At 43.5% G+C, this 23,277-nt stretch overlaps 1 protein-coding gene across 6 annotated transcripts in view; it reads right to left on the bottom strand.

The window, feature by feature from the left end:
* Positions 1-23,277, bottom strand: part of LOC120504360 (multiple epidermal growth factor-like domains protein 6) — a 185,606-nt gene that overhangs the window by 54,163 nt on the left and 108,166 nt on the right. For all 6 annotated transcript variants that reach the window (XR_005627998.1, XM_039713776.1, XM_039713779.1 and 3 more), the window contains exons 6-9: positions 13,486-13,608; positions 7,533-7,658; positions 3,252-3,374; positions 535-657 (exon numbers count right to left, since the gene is read on the bottom strand). Coding sequence is in view for 5 of the 6 variants with exons in the window: in XM_039713776.1 (XP_039569710.1) it covers positions 535-657; positions 3,252-3,374; positions 7,533-7,658; positions 13,486-13,608 (495 nt within the window). In the remaining variant the exon portion in view is untranslated. The remainder of the gene's footprint in view (positions 1-534; positions 658-3,251; positions 3,375-7,532; positions 7,659-13,485; positions 13,609-23,277) is intronic.

Genomic DNA, 23,277 nt, shown 5'->3' with positions numbered 1-23,277 from the left:
GTGAGGAAAGACAACAGGGCTCGCTTGAGCTTGGGAAGTTTGAGTTGTTCAACTATTTTTTCATCCCAAATCTTACTTTTTTTGTTGCCTTTTTTTTTTTAAGCATCCTCTTAATAGTGTCAGTAATCTCAGGAGAAGCATAAGCAAACCCAGACAGGTAAAGACAAGAGCAGAACATCGTGTTAGTTTTCTCTTGCATCAGCTCTGTAAGAAAGCTGGGAGGAGGAGGAGGGCAGGAATGAATACATTTCACAGAACAGCAGCATTCTGGTAGCTCTGCAGCAGAATTCACCAGACTCTGAAGATAAACCAACAGGGCTATTTGCTCTTTGAAAGGCAGTAATTAAGGTCTGTGAACATAAGCTTAGGAGCGTGTCACCCTGCAAACCCAGCAGCAGAGGCAGAAAACAGTATTAAGCTTGATCTTTTGCATACATTTACTCTGCTGGGGATGTAATCCCAGAGAATCAGAACTGAGGCCTGGCAGGGAGCAGAGAGGAGAGGAAGAAGAGCACGGCTGGCAGGGTCACTTACGGTAGCAGCGCCGCCCATCCGCGCCCAGCTCGAAGCCAGGGCTGCAGACACAGCTGAAGGAGCCCGGGGTGTTCACACAGCGATGGGCACACCTGGCCCTGCCCTCAGCACACTCATCCACGTCTGCAAGCACACAGAAAGTCGTTCAGCTGGATACTGCAATGAAAAAATAATGCTGCTCTACATGGACGTGGTTGTGTTTCCAAATATCTGCTGGAAGGATTATCCTGGGGTCAGCCTACAAAGGACAGCATCTATAACATTATACTCACATTATTCTCCAGAAAAATCTTTTTCTGAGCACCATTGACCTTGAGCTTCTCAGTGTGAACATTTACAGTATCAAACACTATACTTGCAGTATCAGCCAAAGGAACTTATTTATTATTCCTGTAAAAAGAGCAGTGGCAAAAGGAGACCTCATGTGAAGAACTCAGAAGAAACTTCCAAAACTCTGAAATTTTCACCATGTTCTCCAAGCCATTATAGTTAAATTAATGGAACAATAACTAGCTGATTATTTTTTGAATGTCAAATGATCTGGATTAAGAGGTGGTTGGGTTTCAGCAGGGATGATGGAGACAGATCCTCCCTGAATGCTGCAGCTGCTTTAGAGCAGTGCAGTGGGGAGGCACCTGCTGCAGCCACAGCAGCTCCACCAGCCCTGTGAGGAAAGGAAAACTGCAGAGCCTTTAGTGGGGAGGCTGCTCTTCCCCCAGCCCTCTGCCAAGTCTGCTCCTCAGCTTCACACTTGCTGGTCTGTATTCTGGAGTTAAATGTTCCCAAAGGCATTCATCTTCCTAAAATCTCAGTGGAACATAAAAGTACTTTTAAGGAGTTAGTTAAAACTTTTAAGTTTTAATTAAAAACAAATGAACCCACAAAAATTTACACCAAATACAGCTGCACAGAACACTGACCTCTACGGAAAGACTGGTATCACACATGGCAAACCCCTGATGCATCTCCTGTTCCTTCCCATTCTGACAACTTTCTGGCAAAATACAGATTATTTATTGCACCAGTGCTGGGTCAGTGTCTTGAAAATGGCAGGGAGCAATCTGATGTGCAGCTCTTCACTCTTTATCCCAGCAAACCACACTTTCTGACAGTTTTGTCCCCCCACACGTGCTGTGCCCAGTGCTGTGCTCGTGGCCCCTGCACTTGAGCACAAGCAGCTTGATGGATGCAATCAGGCTCCTTGCAAAGAGAGGCCCCAGGCAGTGCAAACACCACACACTGGCTCATGAAAATTTCAGGACAAATGACAGCTTCTCTGAAGCAGCCATGGGAGCAGCTGCTGCTTAGAATAAAATGGGTTATTCCTCCTTTTTCTCTAATTGTCATTTTGTGAGTACACTGCGCTGGCCAATGCTGTAAATATTCTTTTCTCTTCTTCTTTATTAATGGAAAAATAAAAAGTTGAACCACAGCCACTATCCTGCACAGGTTTCTTCCTGTCCTAGAGCTAATAGCTGAAGTATGACACTTCAGCTGCCCTCTGTCTCCTTCCAGCTCGGTTTCCAGAGAGTCAAACAACAGCCTGAATTTTGCAAAAGACATTGAGTAACTTCTAGGAGAAAAAACCAATAATTGTATATCCATGGTAAGACACGCTGCTTAATGATTCAAAAGATTGTTGCCATGAGGCTGGGGAGAAAATTTCTTCCAATATATAACACTGCAAGTTAACTCAGTGATTCAGTTTATACATAAATCAACAGAAATGTCAATGTGCATCTGAGCTAAAACAAACAACAGGCTGACCCTACTGCTAAACCCACTGTTGTTTCTATCCACTCATTATTAGTACATGAAAACAGTTTTTATTTTCAGTAATTACTCATGAGTAATTCCAGTAAGAGAGAATCACTAAGATGTGCCATTCTACTCACAGAAGGGCTTACAGGCAACTGAGTAAAATACTCAGGGTAGGAAGTAAATATTTTGAAAGGCACCCAGCACCCTTTATATGAGACAATAATTCACATATTGGCAAGATTTTGGCCAAGTTTTCAAAAGAGGAGTGCAAATTAGTGTCCATATATATATATATATATATGCACATCCTGGTCCTGACTTGGCTGTTAAGAATCTGTGCACCACTAAGTCCACAAATGCTTTTTACTTCATAAAGCTGCTAAACTATCTTCCAAGAGTTTCACTGAAAGAGAAAAGCAGGTATTTTGATCTCCAGTTTCCCCAAATTTCAGGTTAGAAATTATACAGATTCTTTTGACAACCCCATACTAAACACAGGACTTTAGAATTCAACTTTTTAAGCTCCTCTCTTTGGAAATCTTACACATCATGATTTCTTCCTTCACAGTAGTTTCTCCATTAATATGGAAACAGTTCTCCAGCTAAAAAGCCCTTTGAATTCTAAATAGGTTTTCAGTGACCTGGTTCAGAGTTTTACTTGAACCAGTTTTCCAGGAGCTGTATCTGGGACATTATTTTAAAGGGACCCAACAAGAATAACACTACAGCATTCACAAATCCAGTTGCTAGAAAGCATGACTTAGGAGATCACAGAGAAATTTTCATCACTAAAAAAATCCTTCAAGACCACAGGCTGATGTGAATATCACAGAGAGAAATGCTGTTTCAAAATACACACATATATTTGTCTAAAATATTCCTTTCCACTCACAGCTCAGTAAGGCAGAGCACTGATTAATAACATTCTTCACAATAAAGAGTCCAGAGTTTCTTACCTAAACAGGACTTTTTGTCTGCAGCAAGAGAATGCCCTGGATGACACTCGCATTTTGCAATTCCTCTCTCATTCTGACAGATTTGTGAGCATCCTCCATTCCCACTTGTGCAGGGGTCTATCACTGAAACCAATTAGAGCACACTGTCAACTGAAAGGTCACTTTTTGCCTGAAAATGGTCTTACCTGCCATTGTTACAACTAATGACGAAGTAGCTGTAAGAGATTAGACTGGGGAAAAATGTGACAGTATCTGGTGAGTAAAGCTGCTGTTTTTCTGGATGCTTTTTGTTGCTGGACAACATTTTTCACAGAGCAGGAACAAGGCTTTAAACAGCAGGAAACCGAGTTTGTATTACATTGGAAGTAGGACAAAAAAAGTACATTTTATTGTTATTTTGCTGTACCTGAACAGATTTCAAGAGTTCTCTAAACAACAGCAATTAGCACTCCAGTATGTGTGAATCCATAAACACACACAATGATGGAGTTCACCACAAAACAATGAATATTTAAAAGGCTTGAGAGGAAATAAACACTGAAGAGCCCCCAAAGACATCTTTCAGTCTATAAACATATGCCATTCATGTTGTACATCAAGGCTTTTTCCTCTTCTTGAACAATAACATACCTTTTCAAGGATAAGCTGCCCTAAGTGGCAAGTACTTAGGAAAACTTTTATGAAGCCTCCATCTCAAAGATTTCATTGTGTTGTATGGGTTTATTTCTGGAACATGTACCTGCTGGAAGCATACTGCCCAAATAGAGACTTGGCACACCCCAAAACAGACCCACCACGACTATTCAGACAGGTCTGACTTGGGTTAAGGTCTGACATTCTGCACCAGGCTGAGGTTTTGCTTTGGAGCACTCATTACACCAAAATTCTGGTGAACAACATTTAACAGGTAAATTTGGAGGACACCTTGCAAATGTGCCCCCTACAGTTCTGCTTAGCTTTGAATAAAACTTCTAAAAAGCTGTACTCATTTCCCTACAATTCCAGCTCTGATTCAACTTTTGCATTTGACTAATTACTGTCTGATTTGAGACAGATGACCAATATTCCTCACTTGCCCTGCTCTGTACAAGCCAACTTCTCTCAGAGCCTCAGAGGAAAGTCACCATCAGTTGAACACTGGAGTCAGGGTTTGAAGAACCCTGGGAAGGGCTGAAGGAGTTTTGCTCTGACTTGGCTGCTTTGCTCTTCCACTGGCTACGCAGGTGGAGGGAACAGGAGAGAAAACCTTTACTTCATGTGGATTTAAACATGGGGCAGGGCTTTTTTTTTTGTCACTTTTCTGTGCCGCTGAGTGGCATTTTGTGCCACCATTTGGTAAAGGAGGAAGCAGCCGCAGAACATCCTCAAACTGCCTCATGTCACCTCCTGCCATCTCGAGAACACACAACACACAAACCGTTCCAGTCTGCAGGGCTGAGTTTGACTTGACAGTATTAAACAAAAAAAGAAAAAAAAAAAGCATGGTTAGGGATGTAGAACTGAAATTGGACTTCTGACACGATAGGTTGCAAATAGGTTTCCAAGGAACAGCAGCACTTCATCGTGCATGACACTTCCAAGGCTGACAACTTGGCTCTGCAGCTCGACAATTTGCGGTCTACAAAGGATTTAGCTCCAAGCAAGAACTCACTCCTTGCTGATATGAAATATTGAGTTATTTGCCGATTCCTTTTCTATTTGGGTAAATTAAATGAAATCACTATCAAACAGCATCTGTTAAACCTGCGTGTTATGAAGGTTTTCAGAGCAGCTAAAGCTTTAATTTGAGCATGATTACAGCACGGAGTAAAGCTTGTAATGCTCTGTGACATGACAACAGGCAAACAACAAATTACACAGTGGATGTTAGTAAAACATAGTAATTCAAATAAAGGTAGCAGCCTTGGAAGTCCTTGGATGAGGTAAGTTTGTAAAGGCAAGATCTTCAGGACATAAGGCAATCAGTGATTGACTTGCTTTCCAGTGATATGTTTGTTCCTGTTAGAAGCAGGTTTCAGGAAAAGCCAAAAATAACTCATTAGTGTTCTTTTTTCACACATTTGCCTCTTACTGGTTCATTTAATAACTTTAGTAGATAACAGACTCCATCCTACAAAGCTCTACTCCAAGCTGTTAAACACTATGGTGAAAAATTTAGTGGCATGTTTTCATTTCCCAGGTGCCTCAGGACAAGAACCCCAAAATGGTTTGGATTGGAAGAGACCTTAAAACTCATCCAGCTCCACCCCCTGCCACGGGCAGGGACTCCTTCCACTGTCCCAGGCTGCTCCACGCCCCATCCAGCCTGGCCTTGGGCACTGCCAGGGATGGGGCAGACAGGGCTGTAAACACCACGGTCCCCAGTCCTGTCTGCCACAACCTCTAGAGCACCTAAAGAAAAGAGGTTTGTGCTTTATCAAATAAATCTTCTTGTTCACAGCAACCATGACTTCACACTGGCGAAAATATAAAGTGGGAAAGAGCAAAACTGCCAGGCTTGAGTGTTTCTCCAAGGCTTTGCAGGGCTGTGGATGCAGTATTAACTCACAAGGAGTCCACAGGGATGAATCCACACCTGCACAGCACCCACACCTGCTGTGGCAAACACTCTCATGACACTGTGGCTCCTCCATCCAAACCATGACTCCAGCAGCCAAGCTTTGGTTGGAAAATAAAAAAAAAAAACAACATCCAGACTCACGTCCTCCCACCTCTTCTACTTAAAATATCTCTGAACTGACAACCCAAATGCATTCATGACCACCTCACCCTCATTTGCTCCTGTAAAAATCTTGTCCATGTGCTTACCTAGCACTTTTCTTTCCCAGGCATTCATTCACTCAGGTATTTATCGGGGGGAAAGCATCCTACTCAGTCTTTATTTTCCAGACTGAGCTCTGCTTACAAGGCAGATCCTCCTTCCCCCAGGCACAACTGCCTCCCTGGGGAGGGCTGCACTTATTTATTTTGGTTCAAACACCCAGGGGTAAGCAGGTACCCGGGTAATGGGTGCCCACCTGCAGACAAGGCTGACCCTGCCCCTCTCCAGTGTTCAGTAACCACGGGCTGGTGACAAACCTCTGCCTTTGCTGAGTGGCTGTAACTCTCTTCAGCCCCACCACATGAGGGTTTTGCCACAGTGGTGGCAAAACCTCCCCCTTCAGGGGTCCCAGCTGAGACAGAGCATGGAAGTGGTCCACGGGAGCTTGAACTGTGCTGTGAGCACTCCAGGAGAACTCCCACCCCACCTGGCATCACCCAGACCCCTCTGACCCAACCACTGTGCCACCACTCCATACAACCCACCCCAAAGCCCTGAGCAGGCTCTGCACAGCCAGCTGGCCAAACACATCTCGAGATGTTTGGAAAAGGGATGGGGAACAGCAGAGGAAGCTCTCTGACACCCCAAACCTCCCCTTTTCTGGCTCTTTGATAATCTCAGGGGAAAAACGTGGCCACCCCATGAGAGACAGAGGCCACCAGGCTGTGAGTGCTCCCTGGGGTGCAGTCCCCACTGAGGGCAGGATTTGGGGAGGCCAAACCCAAGGGAAAGGTTTCTCTGCACCCAGCAGGAGCTGGGAGCCATGTGAACAGCAGGATTTACTTACACTTCACCCACAGCGTGTAAAATCTCCGAGCAGAAGAGGAGCCATATGGAAACGGTTTTGTGACAGGAATTTCAGCTCAATAAATCCATAAATTTGGCCTTATCTTTCTCTGGCATGTTCAAGGGTGTGTGTGTGTGCTTGTGTTGGGGAATGGGGGGGGGGGGTTGCCTTCAAAACTGATGAATATGTTAAGATATACAAGAAAAGAAAAGCAACAATCAAACCCAAAGGTAGCATTGCTGTTCTGCTTGAGAGAGTGCTTAGAAACCTGAAGGGCAGGATGAATGAATCAGCCTGTGATAAGCCAAAAGGAGATAAAAGAGAAGACTTTTTGTAGAATAAAACATGTAATGCAGGCCAACTCTATATACAACTTGATGAGCAATAAAATGTTAGAATTAAATCACTATTAAGTTCCTAACCTATGTCATCAACATCATTGTGCAAGGAACAGCCAGGGATCTAGGAGGCCAAAATCTTGTTCAAAGCTGTGATTCGAAGTGAACTTCACACCTCAAACACTTGTTATTTTAAAACCCTGTCAATAAGCAATTCCTAAAACTGCTTTTGGCACGCAGGGGGAAATAGGAATGGACACAGTGACCCAAAACACCATCCTGAGGTCTTTTAAATTGCCTTTACTGTGTGTCTTCACAGGTAGCACAGGACTCACCTTCACAGGATTTGGCATCTGTCTTCAGCTGGTAGCCTGGCTGGCACTGGCACCTGTAGTGGTCCTCGCTGAGCTGAACACAGTCCTGCTCACAGCCCCCGTTGTTAATGCTGCAGGAATTGACAGCTGCAGCCAAGGAAGCAGGGAAGGAACGCACGTCAACAACCTGGGAGAACTTATTTCCTATTTTAAATACATAAATGACAGCAAAACCAGGCAAACCTCGCTGAACAGCTTTCAGAAATGCACCTGTCCCCACCCCTGAGTGACTGCTCTCCCTTGTGCTCACGGAGCCTGGCTGACACAGCGTCCCACACCAGTGAAATCCTGACTCCAGGGAGAGGCAGGTGAGATCTGAGGGCTGTAATGCTGACTGAAGCACAGCACCCTTTGATCTGACAGCACCAAAGCACTGCCAATCCGCCGAGGCAAGGAGGGGAAAAAAGAACAGCCCTGCTGGCACTTGCCCATTGATTATCTTTTTCTCTCCTTGCTTTCATTGATTAAAAATAGTAATTGTCTTTCAGGCTGATTTCCTCAGCCTCATAAATAAAAAAAAAATCAAATAACAGAAGCCACAAGCTCTGCAGAACAGACTCACACAGCAAACCATAGGAACAGAGGGCCCTCTGTACATCTTTAAAGATGCTGCTTCTTTCACCCAAGCAAATTAATATTCTTTTTTGTTCAACACATATCCCTGGCCTCTGGAGAAACATTTCTCCTCCTGACAAAACATGTTAACACCCACCCACACCTATTCACACGCTGCATGTAAAAATAAGAGTGATGGTTTGACTCTGCTATTGTGCTGTGCTGATGGAAGTGTGTGTGTGTGTGGCTGCATGGAGATTTCCACGGCAGGGATGTAGCATGGAGAGATTTAAATGAGGTATTAGGAAGAAATTCTTGACTCTGAGGGTGGGGAGGCCGTGGCACAGGTTGCCCAAAAAAGCTGTGGCTGCCCCATCCCTGAAAGTGTCCAAGGCCAGGTTCAGTGGGGCTTGGAACAATCTGGAGTAGTGGAAGGGGTGGGGCAGGGTAGGACTGGATGAGCTTTAAGGTCCCTTCCAACACAAGCCATTCTGGGATCCTGTGTTCTCTATGACCAGCTGGAAAGATTATTTGGTCCATCGTGGAATGCAGCAAACTCTGAACCCAATGAAGTCAGCAAAGAGCTTTGCTATTTATTTTTTCCTATTCATTTTAGCAATATTCGTATTTCTTCATTTATCTGTAACAGACATTAGTAAACGTTAGCTGCAAAACCTGCTACAGGATTCATTTCACCCTATGCCACCAATTAGCAAACACTGAGTTTGTGCAGTCAAGTATGTGTTAAAAAGGTGAAAAGAAAAGCAAATTTTCACATTCTCCTGGCTGCACACACAGCAGGAGGCATCTCAGTGCCCAGAAACCTGACCCTGGCAGGATCAGACCCCTGACCTCCACCTGTGCCCACCAGCCTTCTGCCCTGCCAGGGACAAGACCTGACAGCAGCTCCTGTCTGCACAGGAGACTGCAGACCCCATACACTCTGAGCTTCCAGCTCCCTGCACATTTTTACCAAAGACCTGTTTTTCAGCAAGAATATTCAAATAAGATGAAAATATTTCAGAAGACGAAAAACATCTTAAATCCGAGTGACAGAATATACACGTCGGCTTTTAAAAGTGCCATTTTCTCCCTCTGCTTCTGGGCACCAGCCAGCTTGGATGCAAGGGGAGATAAGCAGCAACCTGTCACGATGAGGGCTGGGGAGGATCTGAAGGTGGGAGGGGACAGGTGTGAAATCCATGTGTCCCAGCTTGGTGCCAGCAGCCAGGGGTTGCTCTGGAGCAGCCAGGGCAGGTTTGTCAGGGCTGCTGCTGAGGCACCAGGCTGGATCTGTGAGAGGAGGTGCCAGACTGAAGGAGAGGAGCCTCCAGGGACAGGACAGGATTGTGCTCGTGGCTGCCAGCAGCACGTCTCTGAGCAGAGAGAGACTTGGCAGCTCCTGGGTCTGACTCCAGCTGTCACCAAGGGCCTCTGGATGGAGGGATGAGCACCTCCACAGGAAGAAATGTGGCCTGACATTCACTTTCAAAGATTCACTCTTGGAGTTTGGTAGAAACCCAGCCCTGATGTGGGTTCCAGACAGGCTGGGGATGATGCCAGGTGATGCCAAGAGAGGGAGGGGCTATCTGGGAAGGGGGACGGTGGTGGGAGACACCAAGTGAGAAAAAAAAAGGATCATGGAATGGTTTGGGTTCATCCTAAAGATCATCTCATTCTACCCCCTGCCATGGCAGGGACACCTTCCACTGTCCCAGGCTGCTCCAAGCCCTGTCCAGCCTGGCCTTGGGCACTGCCAGGGATCCAGGGACAGCCACAGCTTCTCTGTGCCAGGGCCTCCTCACCCTGACAGGGAACAATTCCTTCCTAATATCCAGTCTAACCCTGCTTTCTGTCAATTCAAAGCCTTTCTGCCTTGTCCTGTCACAACATGTCCTTGTAAAAACTCCCTCTCCATTTCCCTTGTAGGCCCCTGATCTGATAACAGTTAAATACATATTTCTCAACCCATTATTTTTTATAATAAAGGTGATATTTTTACAAAGAGCTGGCTCTGAAGCTACAGTTAGGTACATGCATAGCAACTACAGGGTTAGAACATGCAATCTCTTCCAACCTGTGTTTTACATCACCTTAAATCCAACCTTGGCAGTGACAAGAAATGGAACTTCAGACATACAGGGCTTATATTTATGTTGGGAAACACAGATTATAGAGTTGTAGAGATATTTTCTTTGTTACTTTCTCAATATATAAGAGCCTTAGTGTGCTAAAATCTCCATAAAAAACCTGAATCTCAACAGTTTCTCCACATAAAGCAGACATCAAAGTAACAGCTGGCACCAGAGATGAATCAGGGTCTAATGGCTCTGCCCTGTTTCCACTTCTAGGAGTTCAAACAGGAATAAATTCCACTGAAGACAATGAATCTACAACAGTCCAAACCCACAGCCTGATACTACAATAAACATGTTCTTTCTGAGTTTCAGCTTTTCAGATACCAGCTGGATAAACTCCAGTGAAGTCAAATTCATTGCATTAACATAATCAAGGCATTACAAACAAAGCAAACAAAAAAGTTGGACAGGGTTGAAGTGAATATTTGGTCTGGCACGTGTGTTTATAAATTAATTCAATGCTGAGCAAAATTTGTAGGACCCAAAAGCTGAAGGGAGAAAAGGAGTGTTGAAAGAGATGGGATTTTATCATGGCACGAAGTACTGGGCAACATCAAAGGATGCAGGAATTAAACAGTTTATTCTCACACACTGGTCATCACTGAACAAATCAACCCACTCTGGAGATTTCTGGGTCTGAGCAGAGTAGGAGTAGAGTTCTCTGCCTTGGAGTATGAGCAGAAGTTTCCAGTGAGAGCAGGAAGAATGGCAAAAGCAGATCTCCTCTCTCCATGTATTTTAAGGCTCATACTGGCAGTGGAGGGATGCACCACCAGCAACTACTCAGAATCCCAAACACCCTGTGCTCAGGTGGCAGGAGGACCAGATTTACTGGAAAACTTGTGACAGCAGCTCAGTAATATTCCATGAATCACATGAGGAAGTATCTTATCCCAGGTTTTTGAGCCTTCAGATGAAGGCTGAATATCTCCTAAGATGAGAGATCCACTTCCTTATGTATGGGAGATTTCCAAGCCATCCAGGCTGCAAAATCTGCTTCCCCTCAAATGATTTTGGCACTTTTGTTCCCACAAACACAGGGTTGCCAAAAAAGAAAAGGAGGACGTGGAAAGAATGAACATAACAGCAATCTGGGCTGGGCTCCTCTGAAAAGCCTCTCTAGAGGGACTCTTGTTTCTTATTTCTGCAGCTGAGATAATCACCTTCCATAAACAGCTCAGTGCCAGAATGTGGTCCCTTTTCTTTCTCAGCATGCAGGAGAGATCCTTACATCCTCTGAAGTATCCATGGAAGAAATACCACTGCTAATCCAAGCCTGTTTGAAATGCTGGATGTTCTGCTTAGCTGCACTGGGTCAGAGGAGAGGGGCATCAGTGTTTTCTTCTCATCAGATGAGTGATGAAAGCTGAATGTACAACCTGGTGCTGCACAAGGGGCAAACTCTCCATCCCCAGCAAGCAGCTACTGCCCAGATCCTGATCCTAGGCACTCCTGATTTATATGGAATGCTGCTCCCTGTCCTCATCAATTAGTAACTGTCTTGTTCTCCAATGCATGAGAGCTTATTATACCCATTTGTTTTGGTGTCTTGTCTAAACAGCTGGAACAGGACTCAATATCCTCCCTCAGTATCTTGTGCATCCATTATCATGATAGCAGAGCTCTCTGAAACTCCTGTCTCCCTTCTCAGGATTTATTTTTGTTCCTCCTTGATAATTTCTGAGACACTGCAAACAAAGCTGGTCATTGTATGAAGTACTTTGAATAATTTCTTGAGAATATTTACATTTATGAAATGAAAACTTCTTCTCTGGTACTGTTCACAGCTTGGACAAAGCTAAACTGAGCTTTCTGATTATGTGAGGCAAGAGGAAACCTAACTATTTTGTGTCCACAGAAAATTTTACATATTACACAAATAAATTCATTGAATTGCCATTAACATCTACTTTTTGCCTTTATCACACGTTCTCTTTCTATTTCCCGCCCCAAAGTCCCTTTAGTCCCCTTTTCATATAAAAATCCCTCTCCACCACAAATGAGACTATTCAGACAGACTAATGCAGCTCAAACAACCCATCTTTCACTTCTGGGTCTTCCCTGGTCAGATCTGATCTGAGTGAGATTAATTTCTCTTTTAATTCACAGAAAACCACAATTGCTTCTAGCTCATTATGAACCACTCTGCTTTTACATTATTTTTCCTCTCACTATAGTGTTTCATTGTCCATTCCCTCACAAACTAAGATAATCAAGAACAGACTGAGACTTCATCACATTTTTAATTGCAGTTAATTACAAAACACTGAAAATCTCTGTATGTGATAAACCCAAAAAACCTAAAAGGGTAAGTTTTAAAATAAAAAATCTATTATTCCCACAGCTTGAGCACTGTGTCCTGGTTGCACCAGTGAACGTATTGCTGTTATAATACCAGCAATGACTGATGACATCTCTGGCTGAAGTTAAGCACAACCAAGGGACTTTGTGCAGGAACTGAGGCAATGCCCAAACTGTGAGTGAACTTATTCTGCAGATGTGGTCTGACTGTACTTGACTGTTCTTCCCATATTACCTCAAATCAGGTTTAAAAATTTAAACAAAAAAGGTGCCCTTTTCTTCTTCTAAGATGAAGGAACATTATAATCCTTTCCGCAGAATTCAAAAATTTGACTTTTGTACTGATTTAAATGCAATACAAAAACTGTGTATTTCATATTGTTGTTTTTAACAACAAGCAGAATTAACTCAGGTATGCCTCGTTTCAGGTTTTAGAGCCCAACCTAAGAAACACAGGGTTTATTTCTAATGGCAGAGCTGCAATCCCCTATCCACATAAACAGGCAACGTGCCATGGCTGAGCTCCATGGTGCTCTCACTGACAGGAGCACACACAGGGTGACTCCACCCTGCAAATCACAATCTTTCACCCTGGACACAACCTCTAAAATCACCAAGTCCCAGAGCAGTGCTGGGATGTGCCACAAAGAAAAAGCACTCAGAGTTTTAAAAATGTAATTTGAAATGAAGAGCCCCTAAACTCTTTAATGCCTCCTGCAAAAGAATTCTCGCCAACATGAGACACCATCAAAAAACCAAATCAAAACAAAATAAAGAGTAGGTTTGGCAGTACCTGAATCCTCACATGCTGCTTGAACCAGAATGGGTAATGGTATTTAGTGAAATCTCAGACTGGAGAGTCTAGAAGGCTTTGCAGTCAGAGGAAAGCCAGAGCTGGGAGGATGTGGGGGGTTCCTTACCGAGGCAGGTGCGCCCGTCGGCGTGGAGCCGAAATCCTGGCTGGCACTGGCACTGGAAGGAGCCCTGGGTGTTGACACAGCCCTGCTGGCAGCCCCCGTTCAGCACCTCACACTCATCCACGTCTGCAGAAGGAAGGCACACGGTGAGGAAGGATTACAAGAGGCCCTGGTTCTCCTGTCCTGCAGGGCTCATCCGAAATGCAGCCAGGGCGCTCGGGCTGGGTTGTTGTTTACTGCTTCATTTTGGCAGCAAAGAAAAGTGGAATTTTATGGTATTTTTCCAAGCTCCTGCAGGCACTGCCTCTGTAGTCTCTGCTTCTGAAGTCCTTGTTAATTAGGGTGACATAGCTCTTTCATTGAGGTCACGAGAAAAATATAGGGGAAGAATTAGGGTTAGATAACACATCTGAGCCTGTAGGAACTGCTGGTCAAACCTTTGGCTTTTATAAAACCTTTCTCTTCAAACATTTCCTTTTGCATCAAGCCTTTAATCCTATTTATTCTTGGGGGTATGAGCAGGTATAACTGACGTGAATGGAAAACAGACACACTACCATTACATTTTCAACCACAGAAAGCACAGAGAGCTTAAAGAGAAAATTTTAGAAGAGTGAGGAATTTGTGCTGCATTTTCTGTGCCCCTTGCATACAATCATAGAATCACAGAATGGTTTGGGATGGATAGGACTCCTGGCAACGTGCAGGGACACCTCCCACTATCCCAGGTTGCTCCAAGCTCCATCCAGCCTGGCCTTGGACACTTCCAGGCAGGGGGGAAAACATTGTGCCTTGTTCTTCCTTGTGTTCACCTAAACTTTCCACAGCATCTTCTCAGACAACCCCCCAGAAAAATGATGTGAGCTCCTGCTGATACTTTTTCCAAAGCTAAGCAGGCATCATTCCATATTTCAGGGGATTTTAGAGGATTACATTCAGTCAAATGAAGAGGCAAACAACCATTAAACCAGCTTGAGAACACTGCTGTTAAAGTTCCAGCTGAAAATGATGGACAATGATGGACAAAGATCAAGAAGAGTTTAAGTAAACAGGTGAAGGTCTAAGACAGAATCATAAAACTGAATTTCCAGAATTACCACATAAGCAGTTTCTGCACCTCTTCAGCAACGTTGGGCTACTGTAAATAGCATTTGATTGACATGTTGACACCATTACCTTAAAAATCAACAGGGGGGTCATTGGAAATAAGGGTCAATTAGTCCATTCCCTGAAAAAAAATCCACCTGGCAGATATTTGCCTAGATTTTTTCTGTCCTTTCCTTAGCAGTCCCCAGGGATAGCAACTCCACCTCCCACTATCTCCCCTAGGGGCAATGCTTGTCCAAAATTATCCGAATGCCAAAGATATTTTCTTCCCCAAGTCAAGCCTCCCTCCTGCAACAGACATCTCTAAAGAACCCCCCTTTCAACACTGCAGCCTCCTGCTGATTTAATTGCTCATCAGATCATGTTCTGAAATTATCTAATGGGAGGCAAGTCCACAACTGCTCCTGTGGGGGAAGCGAGTCCACAGTGAAGGAATTTCCCCCCCATACTGCACTTGAGGAAAAAGGGGTCTGGCTTTCATATCTTTGCTGTGGTTGTATCTGTTTTGCATTTAACTTTCATGGCTTACATATTTTTTTAATGCTTTTATGTTTATTCCATTTTAGAAAATCTAATCAAAATTAACAGAAAGAGGAAGTTTTAAAGACTTGGAAATGCACAACATCCCGTTCCTGAGGAAATGCATTTATGAAGTTGAATTTTAATACTTCGCATGTGAATTTCCCTCACCTAAAATGAAGTCCTGGTGTTGACTGGTGTTTAAATTCAGACCATTTGCTAACATGAACCACTTTTTGATCCTTCTGCTGTATTTGTTGTTTTATTAGATTGTATACTACATACATGTCCTACTGCCTGGAGACATCTGGAATATGCTTTTTTTGAAACAGAAATTTTGCCTTTTAAAATGTAAACAGTAAACAGAAAATGTTATTCACCTTGTTTAATTCCATACCGCTAAGAACCAGACTGCTGAAAAATGCCAGGACAAAATCAAACCCAGGAAACCCTTTGTATGGAGTGTCAGAGAAATAAAATAAGCAAAAAGACTCAGAAAAATAGAACAAGGAAGGAGCTGAACCACATAGTACACCACGTTCCAATATTTATACCTCAATAAACTCAAACACTGGGAGCTTCAGTATTTTAATTTTATAGGCTACGATCAGCTAGAGAATTTCTCTCATATACCAAACACAGTTTTAAGTTCAGATATTGGCACTTACAAAGAAGAAAAAATAGTCCAGCTAATAAAAACGAGCTGGGAGTTAGTGATATTTGTTAGTCTCCATTTGGAAATTTAGAGGAGTGACTTGGTTTATGGGGGAGCTCTGCACCCAGCAGCAGCTCTTCCCTGAGCAGCACTTCCCTCGTGCTGGCACAGCCCAGAGGGCCATGCAGCAGTCATACTTCTGAAAGGCAACACAATTCAATGCAAAATAAAAGATCCTAAACCACTTGTGCCCATGAGCTAAACCCAGCCCCAGCCTGAGCCTCCCTGCAGCAAGAGGAGGCGAGACCCAGGAGCTGAAAATGCAGCTCCACGACGCCACATCGACAGCAAATCTGATGACAGACGATCCCTTCCAGCTCCAGACTTCCTCTGCAAGATCAATATTTTAAGGATTATATGCTGAAAGATTCCTTCACATCCAACAGATAAAATCAAGAGAAATGCAAGGCACAGTCGCCTTTCCACGTCTCCTCCATCTCAAGGCCAGGAAACAGCTTCGCCCCCAGTTACAGCAGAAAAATTCCCTAATTATTTTGTCTGAGGAGCAGTCTGCAAAGCAGACACTGATCTAAATGCCTGAAATGCTTTTGGAAGTTTTAAAAGTCTAAACTATTTCGATATCCACATTTGAATTGCTGTACTAGTAAAGGACACATGTAGCAGCAAAACAACAGCTTCTGCTTTTGTAGGTACACAAGTGAATATCTTTTTTCTACTTGGCTATAGAATGATGAAATTATTCTAGAATAGCAGATGTATAAAAAATATTTAAAAGCATTCTTGAAATATAAAGCCCTTCCACTGCAATTCTAGACCATCACAGGATTATGGAAGATTGTATCTGTAGCTGTGATTAAATTTGGATTAGTTTCCAGTGCAGATCAAACTGAAACACCTTCCTGCTCGAATTTCTATAGTTACAACCTAGGATGCTTATCTGAATAACCTGAATTTCAAGCCACTTATGGCTTGCTTATCACAAGTCAGACTGTGATGAAAGCAACTGCATCCCCACAAGACAGAGGGAGAGCAATTCCTGGAGACAAGAAGGAAAATGAGAGCTGTGTGCTGTCCCCAGGCTGTCTTGCCAAGGAGATTACTCTGCTGGGTGAACAAAGCAGAGGTGGGGTGTGGATATTCTCCTTCTCACCTTCAGAGCATTTCAGAGATGTTCTACAGGGGGATTCCCCACTGCAGGTACCTTCTTGTGTCCTTGTTTATTCAGCTTTCATCAGGAATTACCTAATACTCAGTCAAACAAACCAAAGCCCGTGTGTTCCCAAGATGTAAAATATTTACACCACATATTTTTTAGCTCTTCCTGCTCCTGAGGGCTGTGCACTTGGACTGACCCTTCCTCCATCCCAACACCTCAAGTTCCAAAGACAGTAGGAGAGGATGTGATGTACAAATGCCCGACCCACTGCCAGCACCGTGCCCTTCCAAGGGCAGATCCCACAGGTGAAGTTCCAGATTGTGAAATCCTCCACACCCCTGACTGAGGGCCCTGCTAATTGCCAAGGAGGTTGGTCCCTAATTGATCTGATTAACCACATTGACAAAAGTCCATTTGCCCTGCCCAAAACCTGTTTCAGTACGGAGCTGTGTGACTGCTTGTTTGGAATTCAGGATTGTCACATTAAATGCTTTTTTCATATAATTATTAAAATGCTCAAGAACAGCTATGATCAATCAGTTCCTCAAAAATACACAGAGAGCAGTAATAAACATAGATAATTAGTGAACCTGCAATCATGGTTTTCATAAAGGAAGAAAGAAAGCAAGATCCTGCCAGATCAATTCTCCGCTAACAGAAAGCTTTTCTTTTTAGACCACAAAGAAATGCAAACAAGATACAGAACTGAACTCCAAAAATAGAAAAACAGCAGGATAACAAGCCTCCATTTTGAGAATCCTGAATGGAAGGGAGATGATGTGCCAAAAGTATCCCAGGGATGGTATTCTCACTGCCAAAAGCTCCACATGACACAGGGTGACAGCAAGGTTTGCCTCTCAAGGAGCTTCCCCCAGCCAGTGGCATTTCTTGAGGGTGACAAATGAACAGGTTTTCCCTCCCTTGACCATAAAATTTGCAGATTGAGAACTGTTCAGAGTCATTATTTTCTGAGAGAGAAGCAGACAAAAAACTTCCTCTTCCTAGTGCCCAGGCACTGATGGAGAAAGAAACCAGAACTGGACAGGACCAGCCTCACCATTTAGAACCAATATCATGAAAAATTTTGTCCTGGAAGGGGTTGTAAAGCATTGGAACAGGCTGCTGGGGCAGTGATGGAAATGTCACCACCCCTGGACATGGTTTAATGGTGAGCATAGTGCTGGTGCTGGCCTGACTGCTGGGCTTGATCTTGAAGGTCTTTTCTGACCTCAGTGGCCACATGATTTCAGGATTTTACTTATTTATAAATTCGTTTTCGGCAAAATCTCTTCACTTTGTCAAGCAGAGAACAACACGGAGAGGCAGAGACCAAACAGTTGTGAGCATCACCCACCCCACAAACACCAGAATATGGTGTTTTGCCATATGGATGGAAAGAGTTCTGTCCAGCTGGGAGCTGATGTGAGAACCCATTCCTTGCTGGCACCTGCACACAGGGACCCAAACCTCCACCACACCATCTGTGGATCTGGCCCAAATTGCTCTCACAAAGCATTATTACACCCTTTTTATTAAATGCCTAAGAAATACTACATGGAACAGGAATGAATGACACACAAACTTTTCCTCTTTCCAGCCACCACAATCCCCCAGCTTGCTGCAGAAAGGATGAGACCAGCAGAAGCAGGGAAACCCAAACCCCTATTTGTATTTACTCAGAGAATGGTTTATGCTGATGATTTTAAAGTCAGACTATAATTAAAAATAATTACAATGATTATTTATTTTAAAAATCCTGACCAGAAAGAAGAAACATGGTCTAGTCTTTGCAGCATTATCTTAAAATTCACAAAAATCAGGGTTTGATCCCTCTTTACGCATGGTGCTCTGTGGGTCACTGGTCCCCACAAAATATTGTGAGGATCAGTCAGGAATGATGGTGACAGAGAAAGAGTGGATCAAAAGTAAAGTACCACAAAAAGAAACCTTAAGAGGCTCTATTTAAAATTATCACAAGTGGATAAACTGTTCAACTCCAACACAGATTTGGAAACAAGTTCCAGCAATCTGGCTCACCCCTCCCTTGCCCCGACCAGCTCCCCCAGATTTTCAGCTGCAGATCATTTCGTACATCTGATAAGAAAACTGATTGTTTGCTATTTAATGTGAGATTTTAAATCAACAAAGACGCATGACAGTGCTTTGCCTTCTGTTATTTGTAACTACACTGTTACTACTCTCTTTTCTATATTCCAAAGGGTGTTTAAACCTCACAAAAGTTATGAAGTGAAAATATCATATGCTCTTTCCCCACTAATTACATGGTGGATTTTACACATTATTTAGTGTGTTTTTCAATTAAATAATTTATGTACTCATGGGAGGGAAGGGAAACAGGCTTGGTTCCCAGACATTCTTAAGCTGATCACAAAAGTCAGAAATTATTCTATAAAGTAACACTTAAAATAAGCCCCTGTTATTGTAGTAAGTAAGTAAATTTATAACAGATTCAACTCACAGTTTCCTTTAAATCAAAGCACTGCTCAAGTCTCAAGCTCAGAAATGTCCAAAATTTGACAACCAGTGTGAATCCCCTCACAAAGCATGACATCATTTGCTCTTGCAGCAAAAGTTTTGAAAAGAATCTCTCCCCTTTTAATAACACTAAAATGATTTTCAGGGTTTGAAACTTTGATTGGAGGGGGTCTGAAACTCCTGTTGCTAGAAAAATATTTGGCCATCTTTTCCACAATGAAAGAAATTTTACACTGGTAAAACTTTACTCTAGGAAGGAAAATAGAGGTTTGAAGTCTGGTCCAAAACAAAGCCTAAAATTAAAACAAACAAACAAAACAATCAGTTCATATTAATAAAAAAAGTATTTCTTTTTCACTGAACCAGACTGAGCAGCAAAGATTGAGAAAAGCAGTTTTGGGTGGCTGGGAAGTTTTAACCTGCAAAACTCCTGCTCTGGGGCTTTTTTGGTAATGCTCCACAAAACACCACAAACTACAAACTCCTTTGAGTGGTTTCCTAGAACCTGGTGTTAAAACAGCTCCACGAAACAGCTTTCAGCATAGATAAATGTGCTCCTGCAGAGCCAGCTGGGTCATTTTGGACTGTTAGTGCTCCCAGGCTTTTATTTTTGCTCCTCAGCTGTTTGTTCTGCCCTTTGCTGGCCCCTGCCACGGATTAGATGAGCATCCACTGTCTGAGCCAGCCAGGTCAGCCCCAGCCTCTGCAGCCTCCTCGCATTCCTCACTCCCAGGTGTCCCAGGCAAGGCTGCTCCAACAGGATTAACTCATGGAATGGCTCCAGCAAACCAAAAGGAGCTGGAAAGAGACTGGTTAAAGGCCAGGGTTAATGATTCCTCACCCAATTTAGCCCCTGCAAACTGGTTTCACTACAGAGGAGGGTCCTTGTTGGAGCAGCCAGTTTTCTACTACATTTCTTTTCCCAGGACTAAGGACAAAGCAACTTCTACCAGCACCCATTTTGCAGGCAAAGAAAGAGGCTTTGCAAGTGATCTGATTATTTACCTGCCCCTGAAAATGGGGAAAGGAAAGTAAATAATGGCATTAGACCACCACAGCTTTTTGTACCAGGTTCACTGTCTGTCAGTCTGTCCTCCAGACCTCCCTGGAGATTTGGTCCATCATGGAGAGGCATCTTCTGCCCTGTAGCTGGTACCTTGCCCTACACCTCAGATGCTTTCCCAGGTGGTTTAAAGGACTTCCAGCTGTGCCTAGGCCAGGTTTCACTTCTCTCTTTCTGGTTTCTCTCTCTCTACACAGAAAACACCAAAGGATGGAAACCACAGTGCTGTGAAACGTTGAACAGCAGAGTCATCAATGGGACTTTGTGTTAGGTAATAAATATTTATGTCCAGATCTGAAAGGAGATGCATCTCCTGATGCTTGTTTTCAAGGAAAAGGGACAGAGGCATCTCCATTTTTGACAGATCCATGGAGCAGGAGTGGCAGGAGCTGCCCCACAACCTGCTTTTGGGGAGAAGACTTCTGCGAGCACTGCAAGGGACAATCCAGCCCATCAAGTCTAAGAAACCTGGATTTCATTTCCTGCTCTGTCGCTGGCCTTACTGGGGAATAAAGAGATGAATAAATTGTCATGAGATATCATGCAACCCTGTTAGTGGGGGCCACAGGTGACTGGAAAGAACAACATTGACCTGACACAGATCCTGGTAATTTGAATTCATTGAATTTGAACTTGGTATAGCAGAGCCAGCCTTCCTTCTTCCTTTTCTTTTTCCTTTTCCTTTCCTTTAATATTCCTTTCAAGCTAAGACTGGCACCAGAAAACCACTTAAAGTGGTGACTTGTTCCTCCCAATGTCTGGACCCTGCCACCACAGTTCATTTCTCAGCTGCCCCCCAAGAGATGTCCTGGACAGAGTGATGTGAAAAGAGAAAATTGGCCAATATTTGTACTGCCCATTTCTGCTTACTCTCCATGCCTGACATGCCACTCTCTCACGAGATATTTAACAGTGGTTTAGCTCAATAAACAGCCAAGAGCCCCTCATCCACAGCTCTAAATGCAAACCATATGTTGCAGATGAAAACCCTGAAGATTATAATTAGAACTGTCCATTCAATTTAAACAAAGTCAAGAATGAAAACTATTTCAAATTCAATAAACAGGCCATTTCAAAGTGTAGACACTGTGGAGGACAAGCTTAACAACTTAATTGACAGGTAAAGCTTCATTTCTAATCCTCATTTTGATATCATCTGTAGCCTCAGGAGTCAAAACACATCACTGCTCAGTGCTCAAAATATGCAGAGAAAATGAAAATGTCAGCTGAATGAAAAAAAAGGAGAAGCATCTGTTTGATAGCTGTGTAAGCCTGTGATATGTAAACTGCTTTGGAGTCAAGCAGCCCTAATTAGAGTTTCAAGGAATTCTTCATTAAATATACAGACAGAGACATATATATATATATATATATATATATATGTACACACACACTTTAAGCAATTATTGAAACCAGACAATTTGCAGGAAAACCAGGCTATAGAATTAAAGCAAGGAACATGACAATTTCACGGGCAGACCTCAGACAACACTCTGATGTTTTCACACAGCCGTGTAGAAATACATTTTTCCACCTTTTCACAAAGCAGTTCTGTATGTTTTTCTCCACTCAAAGTATTCAAAACAAAAAGAAAAAGATCCTTTTTGGGATCTTGGTGTAGGACACAGCATCTCAGCAAAGAAAAGCCAAAAAGGAAGAGTGATAGGGTTACCAGCCCCCTCAGTGGGGTTAGACTAATAGATATTTTGGCAACTGCACCCCCTTGACGACTCCAACTCCCGTCAACATGAAACCCACACAGATGGACACAAACTCTCAGTGAAGAACTGTGCCAGGATAAGTGGATGACCACATGAAATAACAAAGGAGTACAAGCTGAAGAATGACAAACCACAGAAAACGGTAACTTAGGCTCCTAAAAAAACAAACATCCCAGCTTCATTAATGTCACTGCTTCCAGTAGAAAAGAGGTAAATGTACTGGCTATAAACAGGGAAGCTGGGAGGGAACAATTTAAAGACAAGTATCAAAATTTCAGGTGATTTCTTTTTAGCAGAAAGACTTTGAGATCACCAGTATCAGCAGCTACTGCAACACTCCTGCAAGATTTTCTGATGTGGGGCGGAACAGCAGAGAGAATATTTGTTATGGGTCTATCAATTTTTAAATACAGCTCCTCAGCACAACCCAGCTGGGCCCTGCTGTGTGGTGGGAGGGTGGCAAAGGAGGAGAGGATCTCTACAAGGAGCTGCACTTAATAAGTGACAGCATGATACAGCCCAAACTCCTTGTGTGGACTCAGTTCTGAGCTGTATTAAGGAGGTTTATACGTTGGGCCATCAGCATCTTCTCTCGGCAGGATATGGCAGTTTGCAAGAGTAGTTGTGGAATAAAAAGAGAAATGCCTGATGTGATGAGAACACCTGGATTTTGCTAGCAGCAATATTAATGCACACTTGCTGAGATCCGTGCCTCTGCTACAGCACAATGCAGAGAAATGTGTTTTCCACACACAGCAGGTAAAACATGCAGAAGAAAATTATAATCATGCAAACACCTTCATAATCTGGCGTTTCCAGCTTACAGTACCTGCGCTGTGCTGGCTGGAAATACAGATGTGATTTGTGACAGGGAGGGCACAGGCACCATTCAGGCACCAAGCTCCACCTCTGCCACTCTAAAGCTGAGACCACAGCACAACCTCCTGTCCCTCTGTCCACAGCTGGCTCCTGGCATTGCTCTACAGCCATCAGCTCATGGGGTGCCTCTTCAGGTGCCACCACAAGCACAGATTCCCCCGCTGGAGCCATCCCAGCT

The sequence above is a fragment of the Passer montanus genome, unplaced genomic scaffold (genome assembly GCF_014805655.1).
Source record: "Passer montanus isolate IOZ18808 unplaced genomic scaffold, ASM1480565v1 scaffold29, whole genome shotgun sequence".
Classification (NCBI taxonomy): domain Eukaryota; kingdom Metazoa; phylum Chordata; class Aves; order Passeriformes; family Passeridae; genus Passer; species Passer montanus.
The sequence above is the reverse complement of the archived record's forward strand: the minus strand, read 5'-3'. Positions and strand labels throughout refer to the sequence as shown.